Genomic DNA, 25,240 nt, shown 5'->3' on the forward strand with positions numbered 1-25,240 from the left:
TCTAGGTTTGAAACAAAGAGCAAATTTCCAACTGTACAGCTAAAAAAATAAATGACTCTTTAAACAACACTGAGGCATTGCAACCACTATCTATGCAAATTTACGTGAAGGATCCATTTGTTGTCTTGTGTTACACTAATCTCAAAGCTAATGGCATTTTAATGTGACTTTCAATCACAACCACACTCCAAAATTAAGACGAACACAATGTGTTCTTGGGTACGAGTAAAGCTAAGCCTCATAAGCGACAACGGTTCAGACTAAGACACTGCACATCATGTATGTGTTTGGTTTTGTGAATGTGTTACGCTTGTCAGGGTTCATTATGTAAACCAACAAATCACGTTAATATTTCTTTTTGATTACTTCTTCATTACAGTAGAAATCATCAGCCAAAGCAAAGTATGAACAGATGCAAGTTTGATCGTAATCGGAAAGTACGCAATTTCCACTCAATGTTTCCTTCTTCATCAAGCTCATATATGATGTGACTACACCACCATGTCTGCTCGTATATGATGTGACTACACCACCATGTCTGCTCGTATATGATGTGACTACACCACCATGTCTGCTCATATGTGATGTAACTACACCACCATGTCTGCTCATATATGATGTGACTACACCACCATTTCTGCTCATATATGATGTGACTACACCACCATGTCTGCTCATATGTGATGTGACTACACCACCATGTCTGCTCATATATGATGTGACTACACCACCATGTCTGCTCATATGTGATGTGACTACACCACCATGTCTGCTCATATATGATGTGACTACACCACCATGTCTGCTCATATATGATGTGACTACACCACCATGTCTGCTCATATATGATGTGACTACACCACCATTTCTGCTCATATATGATGTGACTACACCACCATTTCTGCTCATATATGATGTGACTACACCACCATGTCTGCTCATATATGATGTGACTACACCACCATGTCTGCTCATATATGATGTGACTACACCACCATGTCTGCTCATATATGATGTGACTACACCACCATTTCTGCTCATATATGATGTGACTACACCACCATGTCTGCTCATATATGATGTGACTACACCACCATTTCTGCTCATATATGATGTGACTACACCACCATTTCTGCTCATATATGATGTGACTACACCACCATGTCTGCTCATATATGATGTGACTACACCACCATTTCTGCTCATATATGATGTGACTACACCACCATGTCTGCTCATATATGATGTGACTACACCACCATTTCTGCTCATATATGATGTGACTACACCACCATGTCTGCTCATATATGATGTGACTACACCACCATTTCTGCTCATATATGATGCGACTACACCACCATTTCTGCTCATATATGATGTGACTACACCACCATGTCTGCTCATATATGATGTGACTACACCACCATGTCTGCTCATATATGATGCGACTACACCACCATTTCTGCTCATATATGATGTGACTACACCACCATGTCTGCTCATATATGATGTGACTACACCACCATGTCTGCTCATATATGATGTGACTACACCACCATTTCTGCTCATATATGATGTGACTACACCACCATTTCTGCTCATATATGATGTGACTACACCACCATGTCTGCTCATATATGATGTGACTACACCACCATGTCACATCATATACGAGCAGACATGGTGGTGTAGTCACATCATATATGATGTGACTACACCACCATGTCTGCTCGTATATGATGTGACTACACCACCATGTCTGCTCGTATATGATGTGACTACACCACCATGTCTGCTCGTATATGATGTGACTACACCACCATGTCTGCTCGTATATGATGTGACTACACCACCATGTCTGCTCATATATGATGTGACTACACCACCATGTCTGCTCATATGTGAGCATATGAAGAAAAAAAAATAGTCATATTGACTAATTAATAACAGCAATTATTAAATCAATCATAAACTACAATGGCATTATTGTTACTCACTTTTGAAAAGTCATTTTGAGTGCAGATTGTTACCTCACATTTTTTGGGTAGATTCTGTAAGTAGTTTTTTATAGTGTACCCAAATGGAAGATCTTGAGTGGAAACTGGAGTTTACCAGTGCACTGATTGGTGCTAAATCAAAAAGCATGCAAATTGATTTGAGCTCTTTATGTCTTGGGTAGGTAATTTTCCAGCCATATGTGCTTCTGCTGCCTACTGTTACCACAAAATTGGGGACACACAATTTTATAGGATGCTTTTGGATTCAGCAGCATTCAATTTTTCCAAGACCTGTTGGAACATGACAATGTTCTCGTGCACAAAGCCAGCACAATGAACATATGGTTTACATGGGTTGGAATGGGAGATCTTGACTGGCCTGCAATAGAGCTCTGATCCCAACAATAGTACCGGTTTTCACTAACACCCTTGTAGTGAAATAACCACAACTCTCCACAAGCACACTCATTCATCACTTATCACTTAGTTTATTATAATCGATAATGGGAAGGTGAAAAGAAGCTTCAGCAGAGTTTGTAACAATTGTACACTTTATAAAAAAATACAAAACTAATTGCTAATATTAATTTCTATAATAAGTGAAATGTAAGGAGACATTTATTACCTACAAAATGAACGAGTCAGCATTTGCTTAATTCAGTCCAGTTATCTGCTTTTTCAGCGAAACCATTTAGCTCCTCTACCTCAAACCCTGCCGAGTAAATTACTTTCACATTTACTTGTATGGCGATCCGGCAGTCGCTCTTATCCAGAGTGACTTACAAAAGTGTTTTGAGGTCTCCCTAAATATACAGTTCATTAGGACACAGACTAAGAATACCATCAGTCTAAAACACTGTTGGGAAAGAAAATAGGAGAAGAAGGAGAAAAAAGACTCAGCTGTTCGGACATGGAGTGGATAACCAAGGTGCAACAAAGAAGACTTGTTTGGCCTGACAAAGATGCCGTGTCCCATGTAAACGCAAAGTGTTGAAATGGTGCAAAATTAGTAGGAGCCATAAAAGCAAAAGAAAAAAATAACTGCAAAAAGGAAACAATGACTGTGGGACAGAATTAAAAAATGAAATAATGAGGGAAAGCGAGCAGTGAAGTGCAGCACAAGTGATGAATGATAGAGCAGAATTAAAAAAAAAAAAAAAAAAAAAAAGACACTGCCTCCACTATCCTCAATGTGCACCGAAAAAAGTTGTTTCAAAAGACCAAACCAGAATCGGTCATTTTCAGCCAAACAGCTGGGCAGATTGCACTGACGTATCAAGTATTCATTAGATTATTTGGTAATTTGAACAGAATAATTAGATTTTTATTTCTACTTTAATATGTTTTAACTGAATTCTGATCCTTTTCATTTTTATGCTAATGTAAAAAAATAAAAATAAAAAAATAAAGGTTTATTGTACAAAAGCTTATTTTGCACAAAATATAGGGCCAATATATATATTTTTTTGTAATATAAATAATTCTGTGCTGATAGAAACTGAAGGAATAGAAAATGTGAATTAGAGGTCGATTATTACACAGACGCATCTGACGCATCAAACCGTGTGTGTACAGTACGTTCTGCGCTTGCATGAAAGAACATAACTTTCTTATACCAGCAGGTGGCAGTAGTCTAAATTCGTAATCCAATCAGGGAAACCGGAAAAGCTACAACTGTGGATAGATAAAGCAAGCATCGTTTACACCTGCCACAATTAACTCGCCTGCCAAGTTATCTGCTAAGCGAATTAGCCAATCGGATTTCTTTTTCTCACCGACAAGTACAATCGCCCAAAAAACAGCTGATGCGCCTCGACATTCCCAGACGGACGACCGTCAGCTTGGTGTGTCCCGGGCTTTAAGTTCTTAAATTGTACGTAATCCAGCCTGATATATTTTATTGGTTAAATATGATGCTGCTTTTGGAGAGAGAATTTGTATAACATTTGAGAGAGAATGAGAGTATTTTTTTTGGAACTGTATAGTATAGTATGTGTAATAACAAATATCTCTAATTATTACTATATATACATTTTTTTAGTTTGGAGAGAAACTCGTCATATGGCAACACATCAAAATTCATATATGGATTCTTGCACACGCACACGCAAATTACATATGCGTGCGCAAATCCAAATACACACTTGTACGCATGAATGATTCTCAGCTCGGTTCACTCGCTCACACACACTTATATACACGCACAAAACCTGCCCCCACACACACAACTCCCTCGGAGTGATGATCTCAATGGAGCAGTTAGAGTCATTAGTACTCTATACTGCACACCATGGAACATACGGCATATGCGCTTCATATCCCACATCCCACACTGTTCCACTCTCGCCCTTTCTCTCTCTCTCTCTCACACACACATACACACGCACACACACTTACAGACACGTTAGAGGCCATCCTAGTGTCAATGTAAATCGGCCCGTTGCACGCTAAGTCCCTGGTGTATGTGTCAGGAGGGTTTGCTCTAAAAGAATAATATAGTGTACATTGTATAAAACTTTCTTTCGGCTTCTCCCATTAGGGGTCACCACAGCGGATCATCCGTATTCATGATCCGCATGTTTGATTTGGCACGCCTTTTTACCCTGGATGCCCTTCCTAACGCAACCCTCCCCATTTATCCGGGCTTGGGACCGGCACTAAGAGTGTCCTGGCTTGTGCAACCCTAATGGCTGGGGTTGATTCCCTGCCCGGGAATTGAACCCAGGCCGCAGCGGTGAGAGCGCCGCATCCTAACCACTAGACCACCAGGGAACCCTAGAGTGTACATTGTATAGGGCCCTAAAAACCTGCTCATTATAGAAACCCAACGTGGCCTTTCACTGTTCTAGTCAATCCATCGCAAGGTTCTGTGCATTGTGTGTCCTCAAAATGGGATCAGAAGTTTCCGAAATGCTCAAACAAGGTCATCTGGCACCAAGAAACATGGCAGCAAGCCAATGATATCACACTTTTTACTCCATTATGATGTTTGATTTACTGTATGAAGTAAAATGACTCTTTTTCCTGTATTAGCATGATCGTCTCTTTCGACAATTGGATTACGGTTTCTTCAGGTTTCGCCAAATCAAATGTAAGACATTTTAAGACCTTTTTAAGACCTAATTAAGAATGAAGTTTAAGACATCAAAAACACACACAAATGTGTTGTTAGCAACGTCTTAACCGGCGCTTAATGAATCTAAGCCTAATATCGCTAAACATGCACTTCCCCATGGCTGAAAACTAAAATCCAAGTCGAGCCAGTGACAGAAAGCTGATTGGCTGTTGCCTGTTGGTCTAATTTGTTTGACCTGTTTAAAATTTTTTTAGCCGTAAAACTGCTGAATTTTTAAAGCCTTAAATTAAGATTCAAATATTTGTAAATATTTTAGACTTCTTAAGACTACACAGAAACCCTGTGGATGCATGAGCAGGACAGAGGGCTTTCTATAATATGTGTGTGTAATAGTTCTCTCAGTGTGTTTAAGCACAAAGCACTGCTTATTTCTGATTAATTGTATCATGTTTGTGCAATGAGGCTCTCTGGAGATGTGTACAGCTTGCTGGAATCTCTGTACATAACCCTGAGGTCTTCTCTCCGTCTCTTTCAGTGTCATTACCTAAGCAATTAGCATCACTAATCGCAATCATACTCCAACCATAGGGAAGTGTTAGGACGGAAAATGTCAAGTCGTGCTAATGTAAGTGAGGACGTGATTACGTTGCGGAAGGATGACGCGTCTGCGGCGACGCTAAAGGTCGCTAAGGCGACGGCGTTAATGTACCTCGTAGACCCCGATTTTGCAGGACGCCTCCCTACAGTGTTTCTTTTATATTTCGGCCTATGTCTTCAGGGACTGGGTGGATGAATTTGCAAATTACTGCTGCGGGTGTCACAAGGCAATGCTACTTACATGCAAGAGCACTTGGCTTTCATTAGCTGCTCTTAGGTTAAAAAAAACAAAACAACGCAGAGAGTGTGTCTGCAGGCTGATACGAGGAGAGAACAAAGCGAGACAGAGATACGGCGACTACTGTGTTTGGTTTTTAATATGTATTTATGAAGAGAAATAGAAGCAATATGGTCAGAAACAGGCATGTAGATGCTACGTGCAGAGTGAGAGTCAGCTAAACAGACATGCTATTTCACTGGCTTTTACCAGTATTGTGTCATGTTTGATGGAGTGTGTGGAGAAAAGGGAAACGAAAGATGTGCGTCAAGGTGCTTTCTAATGTTTGCGCATCGAAACCACTTTAGGGATTTAATGGCAGTGGCATGTCACTAAGAAGAAGATCAAGAAAAGGCTTGGAGTTGACAAGCAGCAGCAGGGGTATCGGAAGCTAATAAATGGCAATAAATGGCAAAAAACTAAACATTTGGATGTGGAATATACAAGAAAACCAAACACAAATGGCCATCATTCGAAGGAAAAAAATCTAATTGAGTATTCCATTGTGAGATGATGTGCAACACTGGAGCAGTATGATGATCCATATGCAAGCGGGTTATTACAAATTTTAGAAAACATTTATTCTTGTCCTTTTACAGCAACAGTGAAATTCTTTTTTCGCATATTTCAGCGATGTCAGGAAGCTGGAGTCAGAGCACAGGGTTAGCCATGATACAGCACCACTGGAGCACAGAGGTATGAGGGCCTTGTTCAAGGGCCCAGGAGTGGCAGCTTGAACCGGCGACCTTCTGATCAGTAACCCAAGGCTAATGGGTAATCCAAGGCGAAGGCAAGTAATAACAATCATTGGTGGGAACTGGCAAGATTTCACAATAAACACTACACTATGAGCTGCTTCGATCGTCTCCAATCAGTAAGTGATGAGGCTGTGATAATTAAATGCTGTGCTAGGCGTCAGTGAGGCTGACCTCTACTGGAAAAAAGAAAATAAATCCTGAAATCAACCTACACATGGTTATATGTTTCTGTTATTTTTTTTTTATCCTTGTTTGATGTGGTGCTCGAAATATGTAAAGGTGACCCTTGTTCATGTCTTACACATTATTTATTTGCTCGCCCTACAACCTGGTTTCAGTATGGGGAATGCAAACATGAAGGTCAATTCAGGAAATAAATCTTTCTGAGGTGCAGTGTCTTTGCTGGACTGTTGTGGAACCAGAAGATGAAAAAGATTCCTTCAGGTTCGACACACACTATATTGCCAAAAGTTTGCGTACACCTGGTCATATGGATGGTATGTGCTTTTCGAGCATTGCGTTCCACATTTAGTCCAAATGTGCTTTTAGATATCCCTCCACTCTTCTGGAAAGATGTTCCACTAGATTTTGGAGTGTGCTTATAAACATTTTTTTGTTTATCAAAAAAAGCTCCAAGGGTGTTAGTAAAGTCTGGTACTGATGTAGGTGAGGTGAGGGAGGCCTGGGGTTCAGTCAGCATTCCAATTCATCCCAAAGTTGTTCAGGGTTGAGAGCAGAGCGCTCTAGCAGGCCATGTAAACTATATCTTCATGGAGCTCACGTTGTGCACAAGGGCATTGCCATGCTTGGACAGGTTTGGGTTTCCAAGTTCAAGTGAATATTGTCTATATTATATTATATTGTCTATGTTACATCGAGAATACACCCAGGGAAGATCCAGGACTTGCTGGAAAGGGATTGCTTTCTGCACAATTTGTATAATCCTTATACCTTCAAACAAACTAATCTAATCTCAGCATTTAGATGCAGCAGAACTTCATCAGTAGTGCAGACATCTGCGGTTTCACCTATTATTGCAAGGTCCTCAATCACGTTAACACAACACAGCGTTTATTGCTATCAGGCTTGTTCAGCACTCCTATGCTGTTGTATGATCAGCAGTTTAAAAAAAAGATGCAGGGTTAGCTTCACACGTCTTGAAGGAAGCTATTGTGAGACCTCAGCCTCCCGGATTTTTTAGATTTCATGCTGTATGTTCTCAAAAAAGCAAGCTGTAATCTGCAATCCATTTTGTAGGAACTTTATATACAGTGTCCTAAGCAAAGATCAATGACGAATCCGTGTTTAAAGGAGCAAAATGATAATAGACAAGGAATTAGCATTTAAATATCATGAGGCATTTTTTATGGTATCATATGAATTACTAGCACATGTTTAGTTATAGAACGTCACTAGTAGACAAGTTAACTCAAGTCAAGGTTATTTCTATAGCGCGTTTCAAAACAGACATTGTCTCAAAGCAGCTTTACAGAATTTTAACAATTAATGTGAACGATGTGTATTAATCCCTAATGAGCAGCCGTGTTGACTGTGGCACTTCCTTAGATGTTATGAGGAAGAAACCTTGAGAGGAACCAGATTTAAAAAGGGAATCCATCCTCTTTTGGGTGACATCAAGCGTGTGATTATAGTCTTTAAACAATACAGAACACTGGAGAGTGAGAACTAACATGAACACTGGAGTGTAAGATTATGAGTAATGTTCTTTCTACAGTCTTACACAGATTTGAGATTATGGAATCAGGAGCTACTGAGCAACTCATAAAATAACTCAACATTTGCGATCATCACAGATCCAACACCAGCTTCTCCATGCGAGAGTCTTTAAACACTCAAAGAGGTCCAATGTCCAAACTGTACAAGAAGTGGGATCCAAATGGCGCTGGTACGTCTCTAGATGGTTCGGGATGTTTGCGGGGTCGGGATCTACTTCTTTGAAAACACTATTACAGTGATTTCTTTTTTCCTTGTGTATGTATTGTCCTTGTTTATTTAACAAGGACAATACACTAGACCAATGGTCCCCAACCCCCGGGTCAATTGGTACCGGGCCGCACAGAAAGAATACATAACTTACATTATTTACGTTTTATTTATTATCTGATTCTGAACGATGTTTTATTTTGTCTATGACTCACTCTTGATGCATGTCATGATGCCTCGGTCACATGACTTACCTCCATCCGCTACCTTCTTAAAGGGGCTGCTCCGGCCGCTAACTCATAATACATTACCGCTAAATTCAAACCCCCAAGCGAGCAAAATAAACAAAGAACAACACAGTGGATTCACGTTTATTATTATATTTAGAAAAGACCAGTTTTTATGGTCGTATCATTTTATTTTGTTGCATTTACACGCCACACATTTAACGGCCGGTCCGTGAAAAAAAAACAAGTTCAAATATATACGAGTGTATACAAATACCTCTATATGTATATGTTGTGTCTAAATAATGAACAATAGCACAATGACATACCTGAGCACATATTTAATTTTATGCAAAGTCACAAACAAAACATGTAAATCAACTTGCAGAAAAAAAAAAGAAGAAATCTTTATACTTTATACTAAAGAAACGTTTGATTAACATGCATAATGTTTCATACATGTGACCCTTTCACTGAAAAGCATGATGATGATTGACCAACAGTAGTTCTGCATCTTTGGACTCTACAGTTGCCCCTCTGGACTTTGCCCATATTATATAGATATAATATTTAATATTTATTTTTCTATCTGGAAAAGACTGGTCCTGCTACCTCATTTATCCCAGCCAACAACAATGCAATTTTTTTTTCCAAGTCTCTTTTCAAAGTCTCTCAAAGACTAGATTTTGGAGGGGTGCGAAAACGATAGGAACATGGGTGAGGAAATGAAGCTGCTTTTAGTTCGTATAAAGAAATAAAGAAGCAGAGGACACGTAAGTCAAACACAGCGTAAGTCGAAGGCGGTGCTATGACTGTGACAGCCTTTCCTGCTTCATGCTGATGTATAATTTGCCTTTTCTGCTCTAAACTGATGGCTTTCCTCTTCTTTTTTTTTCACCACAAGCAGGAGACATACTTGAGCACTTGGAAGTCATGGTTTTATCACTACAATTGCTGTTTGAAACCATTTGAAACAGAAAAAAATACACGAGACAACTTTACTCCATCGACCGTTAGCGAGAGTGGGGCATCTCACAGGGCGAGAGTTACGCTCATCCCAGCTTTACAATTTTGTCGTATCGCTCTCGTTAACGTAAGTTCGGAAAATCTTAAGTCGAACCATAACTCAGGGACCGTCTGTATTTAGTAATCATGTTGGGGGAAACGCAAGTCTAGGCTGTGCATGTGAATGGATTGTTCAAGCATAAAGTGCTGCAATTCCGTGATCCGAATATCCAATGTTGAAAGACTGTTTAATTAACAACTAATTAATTAGTGGGGGTTGAAAGCACTGTGTAACATTTATTTTTTTTTACAAGCTTGAGATGATAGCGAGACCTTGGAAGAAGTTCATCCATGTTCCCAGGGTGCACTCATGTGACCAGGCAGGTGGCTAATTGTTTAAATTCAGAGCTGCATCACGACTTAAGGGGTGCACCATCTCTCTCTCTCTCTCTCTCTCTCTCTCTCTCTCTCTCTCTCTCTCTCTCTCTCTCTCTCTCTCTCTCTCACACTCTCTTAATCGTATTATGGTGATCAAAGGCTTTGCAGACCCTGATGCAGCTAGGTGACAGGTATGTTTGCATAGCTCAAAGTTATAACACCATTATTGTGAAAAAAGCTGTACTCGCTATGAAGATGTGAGATAATGAGCTGCATGCATAAGCATATAAAAAAACACACACACACACACAGCTGCTGAAAGCTCAAAACGTGGTCAATGATCAGGCTTGACCTTTTATAGCCCCTCAGGATTGAGTGTCAGTATTGAGTAGACATCACCACACTCCATAATGAGGTGGAGCGGCTTAATCTCGAATTAAATCCTGACACTAGAGAGACCTCCTCTCTTTTTTTTTTCGGGCCGCTCTGTCTATCTGTCCTCTTTTCCCCCGTGTTTAGAAAATGGCTATCGATTTCTGATGAGCAGGCTTTTCACACAGCGAAAGATACGATTGGAGGATCTCTTCACCTTGTAGACGAGACTCGTTGCCGAACCTCGAGAGGAGCCTTGAGAGAACCCTTGAGAGGTTTCGAAAGACAATGAAACAGGAGAGGATGTAGCATTTGGAAAGGCCTTGCGATTTGTATGCAAAACAGAGTATTAAAATTGCCAATTCACACCTGTTTGTGACTGCCATTATAAAGTATTAGTGTTTTTGGTTTTTTTTAACCATCGCACCCAATTGGGGTTCTTCTCCAAACTGTTGCCACAAAGTTTTCATGAAGCACATGATTTACAACAGTATTTTTCCCCTTCAATAGAACTAAGAGGTCCAAACCCGTTCCAGTGAAAAGGTCCCTGTGCACAAAGCAAGCTCTTTGAAGACATGAAAGACTGGAAGAACTCGAGTGTCCTTCAGAGAGTCCTGATCTCAACCCTTTCAAACACCTTTAGAATGATCTGGAATGCCAACCTTTCCAGCACAGAGAGGTGGGGGGTATAGGGGTAGGGTGTGGTTAAGTAAAGCAGGAAGGGCATGTGTGTGTGTGTGTGTGTGTGTGTGTGTGTGTGTGTGTGTGTGTGTGTGTGTGTGTCTGTGAGATGGTCAGGTGTCCACTTTTGGCAATATAGTGCATTTACAGTCCATGACCACCACCAATGGTGCTGCAGGTATTTCTGTATGACATCATACTTACAGGGACACAAGTAAATAACATTTTGTAACTTGGAGTGGACATTACAACTGTCTCTAATTAAAAGAGAGAAAAAAAAAACAACAGACTGGCCAAAGGCTAAAAGCACAAGAACAAAACAACTGAAAGAGATAAAGAAATGAACCAGAGGTGATTAGTATGCTGAACTCAAGGTCTTCATCAAGTAGATTTGACTAATGTTCTGAACAATCCAGTGCCAAACAACCAATCACATAAAGGTTACCAGAAACCCGATCTGTGTGTTTATTTATCAGCCACGGGTCAGCGAGCCTTTGCCAAGTTCATGTATTTATTCAGCTCCATGACTGCAGGCTGTTCTTCATATCAAGGCTGATAGCTGTGCATATGCTACATCATATTAACACCGCGCCATGTCTCAGGCAGAAACGAGGGAAGATGGCAATGCCAGATCACAGGATGGTGTGATTAAAATGCTTGACGGAAAAAGGAGGAATGTGACAAGAAAGGTGGGAGACTTCCATCTCCTGGCAGACAGAGCATTAGCATTTGCAAAACTAACAAGACCTGTTAAAAGCAAAATGAAAACACTGGAGAGAAAGTGCAATGCAGATTCCAATGATGAAAGCTGGTAAAAATACCGGCGTCACATATTTACTGAACCTGGAACAAATCATGTACATACAGTGCATCTGGAAAATATTCACAGCGCCTCACTTTTTCCACATTTTATCTTATAGCTTTTTTCCTAAATGTATTAAATACATAATTTTCCTCGAAATTCTATAGAAAATACCATATAATGACAACTTGAAAGAAGTTTGTTTGAAATCTTTCAATTTATAAAAAATGCAAAAAAATCACATGTACATAAGGATTTACAGCCTCTGCCGTGACACTCAAACCTAAGCTCAGGTGCATCCTGTTTCAACTGAACATCCTTGAGATGTTTTTACAACTTGATTGGAGTCCACCTGTGGTAAATGTAGTCGATCGGACGTGATTTGGAAAGGCACACACCTTCTATATAAGGTCCCACAGTTAACATGTCAGAGCACAAACCAAGCCATGAATTTCAACGAATTGTTTGTAGACCTCCGAGACAGGATTGTATCGAGGCACAAATCTAGGGAAGGGTACAGAAAAATTTGGCCGCTAAACCAAACCGAGCGATCGGGGGAGAAAGGCCTTAGTCAGGGAGGTGACCGAAAACCCGACGGTCACTCTGAAAGAGCTCCAGCGTTCCTCTGTGGAGAGAGGAGAACCTTCCAGAAGAACAACCATCTCTGCAGCACTCCACCAATTTGGACTCTCAGACCATCAAAAACAAAGATCGAACTCTTCGGCCTGAATGCCAAGCGTCTGGAGAAAACCAGGCACCGCTCATCACCTGACCAATACTATCCCTACAGTGAAGCATGGTGGTGGCAGCAACATGCTGTGGGGATGTTTTTCAGTGTCAGGAACCCCCATCCAACCTGATGGAGATTAAGAGGTTTTGCAAAGATGAATGGGAGAAACGGCCCAAAAATAAGTGCCAAGCTTGTAGAATCAAACTCAAAAAGACTTGATTTGTTCCAAAGGTGCTTTAACAAAGTTTTGAATAAAAGCTGGGAATACTGATGTGCATGTGTTTTTTTTTTTTTTATAAATTTGCAAAGATTACAAACATACTTCTCTTAAGTTGTCATTATGGGGTATTGATTGTAAAATGTTGTAGAAAATAATGAATTTAAGCTATTTTGGAATAAAGCCGTAACATAACAAAATGTGGAAAATTCAAATTGGAAATGGATTGGATCTCAAAAGCCTATATTTATCAATTGATTTTTGCAGCATAAGCTGAAAAATGTCCTGCTTGACAAAAAAAAAATCACTTGGTCACTATACAAGCTGCAATTTTTTAATCTTCTTTTCAAGAGAATGAAAAAACAGCGGCAGGTGAGAAAACGGCTGCTTATAGCTCATTTGCTCATTTGTGCAATTATAAAACCAGCCAATCGAGTAGAAGCTTAAGCTGAATACTTGATTTCTGCAGACCTCCTGGGATTTCCACGCACACAACATTCTCCAAAGTGGAAATTAGTGAGGGGGGACGAAAAAGCATCCAGTGATCAGAAGTAGGATTGGTGAGAATACCTTGTTGATGACAAAGGCATGGCCAGGCTGGTTCAAGCTGACAGGTAACTGAAACAATCACTTTGTACAATCAAAGAAAAGCATCTCAGAATATGTCAGACTTTGAGACGGATGGGCCACAGCAGCAGAATACATAAGGCACAGGCTCACCAATCACTGATTCTGAATCTCTTTCTTGCAAAACATCATCCTGCCAAAATGTCATATGTACATTTATGGTATTGGGCAGACACCCTTTTCCTTATGTTAAATATAGTCATCTAAAGGATTGGAAAGAGGAAGGTGGACTCTTCCCAATATATGTACATAAATGTGCAGGGATTTAAACAATTCTATCGAAACCTAGCTGGGAAAGAACTTGACATGGCAAGACAGAAGGACTAGGTCGCTTTTAGATCTGAAAAAAAAGAAAAGGTATAATGAAATAAGAAATGACGCAAATGAAGCAAAATGGAAGCAACAATACGACAAAACCAAATGTATGACTCAGAGAGGATGCTAACGTCCTATTAAACAACGGCATACAAATCTCGACACGGATTCGCATTCTGAAAAGATCAACTAAAGGTCGACATCTGGACTTTGTGTTGTTTCAGCAGAACCACAGATCTGTAATGAAGCACTGACATGATAAGTGTATTTTACATCAGCTAGAACTACTTCAATAGTTCGACTTTAGTAAGTCATCATGGACTGGGTCACAGTGAAACTGGAGCATATTCCAAGACCCCTGGGTGCGAGTCAGAGATAAACCCTAAATGACACCAATCCATCACAAACTAAAAACTTCCAAACAATCAGTTCTTTAAGATCAGTGTCAGCATTAAAATATAGAACTAATGCACTCCATTATTTAATTCTTTCTTCAATTTCCTTTGACTCACCCAGAATGACTCCATGTTTGTGTGTGTGTGTGTGTGTGTGTGTGTGTGTGTGTGTGTGTGTGTGTCTGTGTGTGTCTCTGTCCCTGTGTTCTACTTGCTTTGAACTCCAACATGATTCCACATGGCCCAGAGCCTTCACTTCCTCAGACCAGCTGTCTGGAGAATTAGAAAGAAGGCTACTGGCTCTGTAAAAAACTGCTGTGTCCTTTTACACGGATTGATTTTCTAATGCCTGCTCAGATGTAAAAGTCGTTCAAACAGAACTTTTCTCCTCTTCCTGGCTTTTTCTTGCCAACAGACCTCAGTCCATCCCAGTATAAGGAATCAGTCAAGAACAATTTTTCAATCTCTCTGAGTGGATTTCCTCTGGGTTGTCTGGTTTCCATCCATCTTCCAAAAAACGACAGGAGGATCGACTACTCTAAATTACTCCTACTGTAGTTCTGTGTGTATGCTGGTCTGTTATGTATACCCAAACTGTGTAAGGTGTAGGTGAGAATGTGTAGGTTATATGCGGGGTGGGGATTTTTCCTGGTTCCAACAGGCAGTAAAGCATATTACATTTACATTAATAGCATTTGCCAAACGGCCATATCCAGAGGGACTTACATTTATCTCATTCGTATAACTATGCAGCTATGGGGTTAAGGGCCTTGCTCAGGGGCCCAGCTTGATGTGGCTGGGTGGGGTGGGGGATTCTAGTTAGTTTACTAAGAACACAGTACACAAAAAAAAAACCCTAATCAAATACAGTAACTTGAGTAAATGCAATTCGTTACTTTCCACCTCTGGCTAACACAATCATTAGCATCCAGTGTACATCATTTGAACACTGACTTATTCCAATGCATTATGGGAAGTCATGAGTATAATGGAGCGTTTCTCTATGCTATTGGACTTTGCTACAGAATAACAAGAGGTGTAGTTTTAGCCTCATGTTATGTGTGCGTGCATCCTGTTTTACAGCTGATTGAACTCATTACTATGGATTTAGGTTAAGAGTGACTTAGTTTGCTAATAGTTGCTAGTAGCAACTCTATGTGAAACCATCTGCTAGTATGAATGGCATAACAAAATAGATTCACACGAACAATAAAGAAAAAGAAACCATCTTTGGTTGTATGTGGGTGTATGTCAGAAAACCTTATAGACTGTGGAATAGACATGTGCACACAAAAGCCACCGGATTGATGATGCCTTGATTGAAAAAAGCTACGGATTGCAATTAGAGCTGGAGTTTGACAAGAAATGCTATGTGTTTAAACACACACACACACACACACACACACACACACACACACACACACACACACACACACACACACACACACATATATATATATATATATATATATATATATATATATATATGGGTCTCACAATGCATGCCAGCCAGGCATTCTTCTTTTTCTCCCTCTTTTTGTGGCATTGTCAAATCTGAATAGTAGTTTGTGTTTGTATCTCCAAAAATTCATGTTGGGGGTTCATAGGTCAGGGACTGACTCCATCCATCCATCCATCCATCCATCCATCCATCCATCTATCTATCTATCTATCTATCTATCTATCTATCTATCTATCTATCTATCTATATGAATGAATGAAAAACAAATGAGATTATGCTGAAATGAATCTAGTGCTGTTGCTTTTCACTCCTGTCCGTATTGCCCAAAGGCAGCGTTTGACTGCATTACCATCCTGTTGTCTGGATGAGACTCAGTCTGCTTGGTCATCACCCAGTCCTGGACATTGTGGGCATTTCAGCAGACAGCTGAGAGAGAATGTGGCACAATTAGTTAGACAGATATAGCTCTTCTGACACGTGAACCCAAGTGTGCATCTCCAGAGGAGCGAGCAACCTCCTCTGGTCTTCTCTTCTACAGAGTACAAATTTTATCCTCTAATCTAACCTGTTATCTCTCTGCTGCTCTGAACAACCTCCACCTCCTGTGGCATTACAGTAGAAAATCCTAACACACAGCACGAGTGCACCGTGGCACAATCTGTGCTGAAGTAGTGATATACAGACGGAAGTAAAATACTTGAAACAATTGATAATTATTTATACCATAGTACTGTAGAATACTGGAACCTGATTGGTCAGAAGGTGATTAATAGCAGGGTTATTGAGAATGTCCTTGTTAGAAAATATTCTTTAGAGCAACATCTCATTCACATGAACTTTGAAAGCAAATCTAATAATAAAATATGTCTATATATATACAGTACAGACCAAAAGTTTGGACACACCTTCTCATTCAAAGAGTTTTCTTTATTTTTATGACTATGAAAATTGTAGAGTCACACTGAAGGCATCAAGGGCTATTTGACCAAGAAGGAGAGTGATGGGGTGCTGCGCCAGATGACCTGGCCTCCACAGTCACCGGACCTGAACCCAATCGAGATGGTTTAGGGGTGAGCTGGACTGCAGAGTGAAGGCAAAAGGGCCAACAAGTGCCAAGCATCTCTCGGGGAACTCCTTCAAGACTGTTGGAAGACCATTTCAGGTGACTACCTCTTGAAGCTCATCAAGAGAATGCCAAGAGTGTGCAAAGCAGTAATCAAAGCAAAAGGTGGCTACTTTGAAGAACCTAGAATATGACATTTTTCAGTTGTTTCACACTTTTTTGTTATGTATATAATTCCATATATAATTCCACATGTGTTACTTCATAGTTTTGATGCCTTCAGTGTGAATCTACAATTTTCATAGTCATGAAAATAAAGAAAACTCTTTCAATGAGGAGGTGTGTCCAAACTTTTGGTCTGTACTGTATTTATACATACATATTTACCTTTGTGAAATGAGTCTCTAGTGTTAAGATTTGGAAACTGTCAAAAAAGATTCAAGACATAGGATATGACGCTCTCCAGAAGTGATAGCCGTTATTAATAAGTGTTAACAGGAACTCTCACGGGTGTTCTACAACATTAAATCCAACTATATAAGTGTCATTTATTCATTAATAAACACAAAAATTGGTAAAGAATACAACACCTTCTGGAATAAAGGCCATTAATGGTGACCCTGAGAAGAGGTTCATCATCCAGCGCCCTTAAAACACCACTTTATTCCAACAAAAATCCTGAACTCTGCTGTTGTGTCTTTGAAAGCTGCTGGAATGAAACTTCGTAAATGTTTTCTAACAGGAAAAACAGTTCAATGCTGTAAAACAGTGAGCTTTTGTGCACTTGGCAACGTACAACATTTGTTGGCCAGGAAGTCTGTGAGATTTCCCTTGATGGATGGAAAAAAAATTCACAATCCGCTTTCATCAACGCTCCTCTATTTCTGATCGAGCTGAACATCTGAATGGATTTCGTCCAAACCAAAATAAACGAGACTATAATTAGTTGTGTAGAGATCAGGAATAGAACGCTCCTAGACACTATTAAATAAAGAGTCTGATACTTAAATAGATGGGTTGTACTTATATACAATAAATCTGCACTCTGTGGGATTTTCTTTCATCATTAAAGGCACGAACCAAACAGCCACTTTCTGGTTCTTGGTTGTATTTAACGCTGAAAAGCGCCAGAAGTTCTGCTTATGAGTCTTGTTACCAAAAAAACTAGTTTCAGATTTTGAATCTCAGCTCACTTGAAAAAAAAAAAAAGGATAAGAGTTTGGTGTTAACAGGGCCAGATTTTTCCATCATGTCTTCTATTTTCTATTTGCTGACAAAACTACACGACACAAACTCTGCAGAATAAGGCGGACCATCTGGTGTCTGCATGTTAACGCTGTTTACTACAATCCAGCTAAAAGAAAAAAAAAGCCTGTGGTTTTTTTTTTTTTTTGGTTTCTTTTTTTTTTGAGTCAGTGTTCAATTATGAATACATCAATTTGTTCTGTGTTGTTTTGTGCAGAGTAAAATCACATGCAGTCATTTGCCCTGTGGCTTTAATGAGAGATGTAAGTTATACCATCACTTATATGTGTGTGTGTGTGTGTGTGTGTGTGTGTGTGTGTGTGTGTGTGTGTGTGTGTGTGTGTGTGTGTGTGTGTGTGTGGAGTCCTTGATGGAGCAAAATAATTTACTCTAAAAGAGAAAAAAAAAAAAAAATAAGCATGATCAATATGGAGATTACAGATGAGGGCTCTAAAACCAGCCGAGCATCGCACTTCCAACAATTACACCTCTCCCTTGCTTAGGTAGAGCCAATTAAAAGGAGTGTGAGAAAGAGAAAGAGAGAGAGAGAGAGAGAGAGAGAGAGAGAGAGAGAGAGAGAGAGAGAGAGAGAGAGAGGGGAAGATTTTCTACTTGATAATTAAGGTGTTTGACAGCTTAAGCGTGTGCATCGTGTTAGCGCTGCATGAAGAGAGATGAGGGCAAAATGCCACCATTAGCCCGTTTAAATCATACTTACAAATTCTGCCAGGCTTCGAGCTGAAAACGAAATGTGAAAAGGAAGACAGGTAGGAATGAGTAGGTGCCGATAAGGACGCGTCCACTGACTAGAAAGAAAAGGAAATCACGTTCGCTTAAATCCGCTTCGGCTCTTTGCGGACCTCGAATCGCCGTTCACAATTCACAAAAGACAGTCTTTTGTTATGCCAAGGTCAGGACAGAGTTATCACTTTATTTTTTTTTCTCCCCTTCTGCTTATCTGTCTTTCCGTCTCACATCTCTCAGCAGGTATTCTTCAGGAAGAGGAAAAAAAAAAACACAGGGGAATTTAAAGAGGAAAGGAAAGTGCCTTTAAATGAATGGATAAATAGATGGAGTGTGTGTGTGTGTGTGTGTGTGGAACATTTTGGTTAATTAACATGTATTATTCCAAAACAGAACAGCAGGAGTGTGTGGGAGTGTGTGTGTGTGTGTGTGTGTGTGTGTGTGTGTGTGTGTGTGTGTGTGTGTGTGTGTGTGTGTGGGTGTGTGTGTGTGTGTGTGTGCGTGTGTGCGTGTGTGCATTCTGTAATACAGAAGAGAATGAGGGAGAGGGGGAGTTAGCTGCATTTGTTTGTGTGTGTGTGTGTGTGTGTGTGTGTGTGTGTGTGTGTGTGTGTGTGTGTGTGTGTGTGTGTGTGTGTGTGTGTGTGTGTGTGTGTGTGTATGTTGGCCCAGTGGATTGAATCATATCCCAATTGGACAGCAATGTTTTATGCTTCTTTTCTTCAAAAACTCAAAAGATTCACCATTTAAATCTCAAAACATCATGTTTAGATGTAGATGTAGCACAGCTTTGAGTTACACTTGGTTACTGTCGATTTCAAGATTAATATCAAATCAGTTCACACAACTGAAATATTTTCTAGTGCAGGTCCTACTTTCTTCTTCAATTGATCATTCTTCTTTACGTCAAAAGAAAATGCCATTTTACATAATGTTTGTTGCTCTCATGGATGTTTGGATTTCCACAAAGTTTGCAGGAGATTTTTTATATTTAAATGGTGCAGAATGTCACAGCTTTCAAAGGAAACATGCAGACACAATTGGACAGGATTGCCCTTTAAACACTCTACCTGCATATTCTTTTCCCTCTATGTCGTTCATGCGTTTCCTCACATACACTTTTCTCGTTCCTTAACTCATATACACTCGCTCATGTGTATGAGAATGAGAATAAGGAAAGTGCATAAAAAACGTGCTGGGTGTACAATCACAATATTTCTGAGGAAGCAGTCAATAGTAGTAGCAGGAGTAGAAGTAGTAATAATAGAAAAAGTAATAGTAGTAGTAGTAGTGGTGATAGTATCAATAATAGTAGCAGTAATAGTAGTAGTAATAATAGTAGTAATAAAATAAATAGTAGTAGTAGTAAAAGTAGTAGTAGTAGTAATAATAGTAGTAGTAATAAAAGAAGTAGTAATAATAGTAGTAGTAATAGTATTAGTAATAGTATTAGAAATAGTAGTAGTAATATTATTATTATTATTATTATTATTATTATTATTATTATAATTAGTAGTAGTAGTAATAGTAGTAGTAATAAAAGAAGTAGTAATAATAGTAGTAGTAATAGTCATAGTAGTAGTAGTATCAATAATAGTAGTAGTAACATTATTATTATTATTATTATTATTATTATAATTAGTAGTAGTAATAGTAGTAGTATCAATAATAGTAGTAGTAGTAATAGTAGTAGTAGTAAAATATTAGTAGTAGAATTAGTAATAGTAGTAGTAGTATCAATAATAGTAGTAGTAATATTATTATTATTATTATTATTATTATTATATTATTATAAGTAGTAGTAGTAGTAGTAGTAGTAGTAGTATCAATAATAGTACTAGTAATAATAGTAAGAGTAGTAGTAATATTAGAAGTAGTAGTAGACTTAATGTCAGGTCTCTATCTTTTTTTTCATGGCAAAAACAAGAAGCAGTCAGAGTTATATACGTTGTTTGACATTTAAATTAAATAAAAATGATGTCCATTTCTGGTGATATCTTACCAAACAAGTCCATTATGAAAGCTTATTACATTAAAGTGCTGTCTACTGACATTAAGAGAGGGAACGCACATATAATTTATTGTCTGTACACGTCCTTGTTTAATTTGTAGCATTTGAATGTAGGTTTAAGGTCTGAGGGAGGAATTTGACAGGCTTCTTTTTATTGGCTTCTTTGCAGTCCTATCAGCTTGTTCATTTCCTGACAGTCTGCATGACCCAGAAGCCTGCAGAAGGTAATTCCAGAGGACTGATTCTGTAAGAGGTCCACTTTGGTTTAAATGCAGTCTATCAAAGGATGATCAGTTTTTAACGCCGCTATCATTTGGAAATGTGATTTGGGGTCTCTGAAGATTACAAACACAACACCACCTGGTGGTGACAACCACAAACCATGAAATGTCTTCCACTAAATAGCAAGATGAAGTAAATTGTGACTTGTGTATTCTGAAGACTTCTGCATTATTTCAGAGGTATTTCAGTATGCTGTTCATTTCATTTGAATCCACTGACTGATCCCATGCTCTCCAGTGGTTATAACTGATACTATATCTCACAATGTAGACAGGATGGGACTCTTGCACAGTGTGACAGCCACACTTTGAGTTCAGGTTACACTATGTGCAGAACTTTACACATTTCCCATCGTGTTCATGTGGGTTTCCTTGAGGTTCCCCTAATTCCTCCTCAACTTGTTCAGTTCCCACCCAAACATGCCTGAGGCAGGCGAAAGCCAGCCAACTGCATCTTTACAAACTGATCCATCACAGGACACACCCAGGGGAAAGTGCTATCAGAGGTTTTCCACATACACAACCGCAAAGATTGGCAAGTGTTGCTATGATTGACAGAAAAGCGAAAGCCTGGCCGAATAAATTCCACAGATGCCTATTCAAGCCCCGCCCCTTTTAAAAACGACATTTCTTTCACAAAATACACACAACTATCTCGTAATTGGTTCTGCCTCGTGCCAAGTTCATATTCTTTTTTTGTGGTATCTCTTTTTCTCTCTAAATACATGCAACACTGAATGCAGGAGTGTGTTTTTGTTTTTCTCCCCTCTAGGAGTCTTGGGGATTTGCAGGTGGATCATACGCTTGTCCAGCAACAAACAAAGCTAAATGCATGCCCTGCTTTAGTGCAGACCATTAAGTCACACTCTTACACACACACACACACACACACACACACACACACACACACACACACACACACACACACACACACACACACACACACATACAGAGTGCGTGTGTCAACAAATTGTAGACAAGGCAGACCGACTTTCATTACTTCCTGTGTGTACAGTGCACACAAATAAATGAACATGCGTCTTCTCACAACCTTTCACATTTACACACACACACACACACACACACACACACACACACACACACACACACACACACACACACACATGTATATAGTAAATAGTAAATCGTGCGCTTTCCATGACAAAACAGATCCATTCTTTGGAACTGAGGAAATCACACAGAATATGTAGTATTACTCACCTCGAGCAGATGACAGCAGGGTACCTGAGAGAGAGAGAGAGAGAGAGAGAGAGAGAGAGAGAGAGAGAGAGAGAGAGAGAGAGAGAGAGAGAGAGAGAGAAGAGAGAGAGAGAGAGAGAGAGAGAGAGAGAGAGAGAGAGAGAGAGAGAGAGAGAGAGAGAGAGAGAGAGAGAAGAATCAGTACAGAAAATCATTTCTGCACAAGCAAACATTAACAAGGTTTCTCAGTAAGGTATGTTGACAGTAAAGATGTTTAAGACATCAGTTTTCGGGAATGCTCCAGTTCATCCCTGACACTTTTTCCAAGTGTAATTTAAGTTGAAAAACCGATATATTAAGTAAAATGAAATGTGTAGCAGTAGCGAAACAGATGGTGGAAAAAGTTCAGGCTTCAATGGGAAGTTATTGCACATGTAACAATTATTAATCTGATCATTTTTGCACATAATTGCCCAAGATAGTAACATTATATAAGTGGGGCACGGAAATCTATAACTATAACGATGTCTATAACGTGGACCATCTGCTTAACACAATCAAAGGGGGGGAGTTATACAGTTTGATTTCCACAGGCATAAATGATCTCCTGTGATGCAGCTTGGTTTCTAAACATCCGGTTTTATATTCATTTCCATTCTCCACTGTTCTTTTCTGACATGTACACATATGATGGGCTACACTTTTTTCTTTAAATAAAGAGAACCTAACATTAAGAAACATACGGAGGTTTTTCTTTCTTTTTCCAGTACTAGTTTTGTTTTGTTATTTTTTTCAAAGCAATCACTGAATTGATGGTGATTATTTTATATTTATGGGGATGATGCAGCACAGGAAGACTAATTGCTGCTCAAATTTGTGTTTAGAGTAGAGTAGAATAGCCTTTATTTGTCACATATACAGTACATTACAGCACAGTGAAATTCGTTCTTCGCATATCCCAGCTTGCTCAGAAGCTGGGGTCAGAGCGCAGGGTCAGCCATGATACGGCGCCCCTGAAGCACAGAGGGTTAAGGGCCTTGCACAAGGGCCCAGGAGTGGCAGCTTGGTGATACCGGGGCTTGAACCCCTGACCTTCCAAACAGTAACCCAGCGCCTTAACCACTGACCTACCACTCCTGTTTGTGTGCGTGTGTGTGTGTGTGTGTGTGTGTGTATTGTGAGCTACAATTCTTCACTCTGCATTCCCTGTTTTGTGAACGATTTTTATTTTCCTCTTAGACCAATTTTTCCAACAGAAGTTTATTTGAGAAGAACACACCATACCCATTACTTAGTGTTGCCAAGTATCGCTACAGTCTTCATGCCTAGTGTTCTTGGATCATTAAATACTAATTAGCAGGGGTGGAACAAGTCCATCATTCCTCTAACTTGAGTGAAAGTAGAAATCCTTTGCTTAACCCCTATGAGTTTTTGGAACCGCAGGTGGATCCATTATGGAAGATACGAGGGATAAAGTTTATGGACAAAGTATGGAAAAAGTATCGAGACATCTGACACTGTTACCACCACTTTTAAGACACAATTGTATAGGATGCTTTTGGATGTGGTAGCATTCAATTTTGCAAACCTGTTCAAAACAATGCCCTATACACAAAGCCAGCTTCATGATGATGGGTTTACATGGGGTGGAGTGGAAGCTCTTGAGTGGCCTGTGATGGAGCTGTGACATCAACCCTATTAAACATCTTTGGGATAAATTGGAACACTGACTGCACCCCACGCCACCTCACCTCACCCACATCAGTACCTGCCTTTACTAAACCCCTTGTAGCTGACTGAATCTCCACAAATCTCCACAAGAACACTAACATCTAGTGGAACATCTTCCCAGAAGATTTGAGGTAACAGAAAAATGTGGAAAAGGGTGTTCAGAAAATGACCACAAATGATTTTTGTGGTCAGGAGTCCACAAACCTTTGCCCATATAGTGCATGTCAAAAGAAAGGTTTACTTTGAAATAGACGGAATCCAATTAAAAAAATACAAAAAGAAATACTGTGCATGAGAACTAATGATGGGTGCAGTTTTTGCAGTCTCAGCTCATTAGCACTAATGTAGACACACCCATTCATAGCACGCACTATTCATAGGGTAATAACCTGAGCGAGGAATTTATAATACGTTAAACCCCCCCCACCCCATCCCACTTTTTTTTTGCTTCTGAAGTAGAAGCAAAAAAAACCTATTTTATTTTTCTACTCAAGTAAAAGTACAAAGGTTATAAAAAAAAAAAAATGTAATTAAATATCAAAAGTGGAAAATACTGTAAAAAAAATGTAATGAGGCCTTGAGATTTAGCGAGAAAAAAAATCTATAATCATTTATATGGTAAAGGATTTTGTTAGGAGATGTTTATTTAACAAAGCGATTTTGAAGCAGTCTCTGTGCTTTGCAAAGTTGTTCTGCATGGGAAAATCGTCAGAAAACGGAAGAAGTGATTTTTCTGTAATAAAATGCCAAACTGCAATGATTGAAAGTGAAAAAGAGAGAAAGAGACAGGAAAAGGCACTTACAGCAAACGGCTAAAACTGGAACTAACTTCCAGGAACTTCTCAAACATTTCAACAACAACAAATGATATGTATAGAAATATATTAACTATAAACCAATTAAATGCTCAACATGCAACAATGCAATCATTAGGGACGAAGGTTTGTAGACACCCGATCATAAGGTTGGTAACATCCCATTCCGCATTTAGTTCCCATTTGCTTTTACTCTTCTGGGAAGATGTTCCACTAGATTTTGGAATATTCTACTGGAGATCTTTGCTCATTCAGCTACAAGGGTGTTAGGAGAATCAGGTACTGATGTA

At 39.4% G+C, this 25,240-nt stretch overlaps 1 protein-coding gene across 8 annotated transcripts in view; it reads right to left on the minus strand.

Annotated features, from left to right (window-relative positions):
• cdh4 (cadherin 4, type 1, R-cadherin (retinal)) overlaps positions 1 to 25,240 on the minus strand; it is a 490,519-nt gene that overhangs the window by 90,320 nt on the left and 374,959 nt on the right. For all 8 annotated transcript variants that reach the window (XM_083534056.1, XM_083534054.1, XM_083534053.1 and 5 more), the window contains one exon: positions 22,426 to 22,449. In XM_083534056.1, the coding sequence (XP_083390182.1) occupies positions 22,426 to 22,449 (24 nt within the window). The remainder of the gene's footprint in view (positions 1 to 22,425; positions 22,450 to 25,240) is intronic.

Source organism: Silurus aristotelis (assembly GCF_946808225.1).
Source record: "Silurus aristotelis genome assembly, chromosome: 28".
NCBI lineage: Eukaryota > Metazoa > Chordata > Actinopteri > Siluriformes > Siluridae > Silurus > Silurus aristotelis.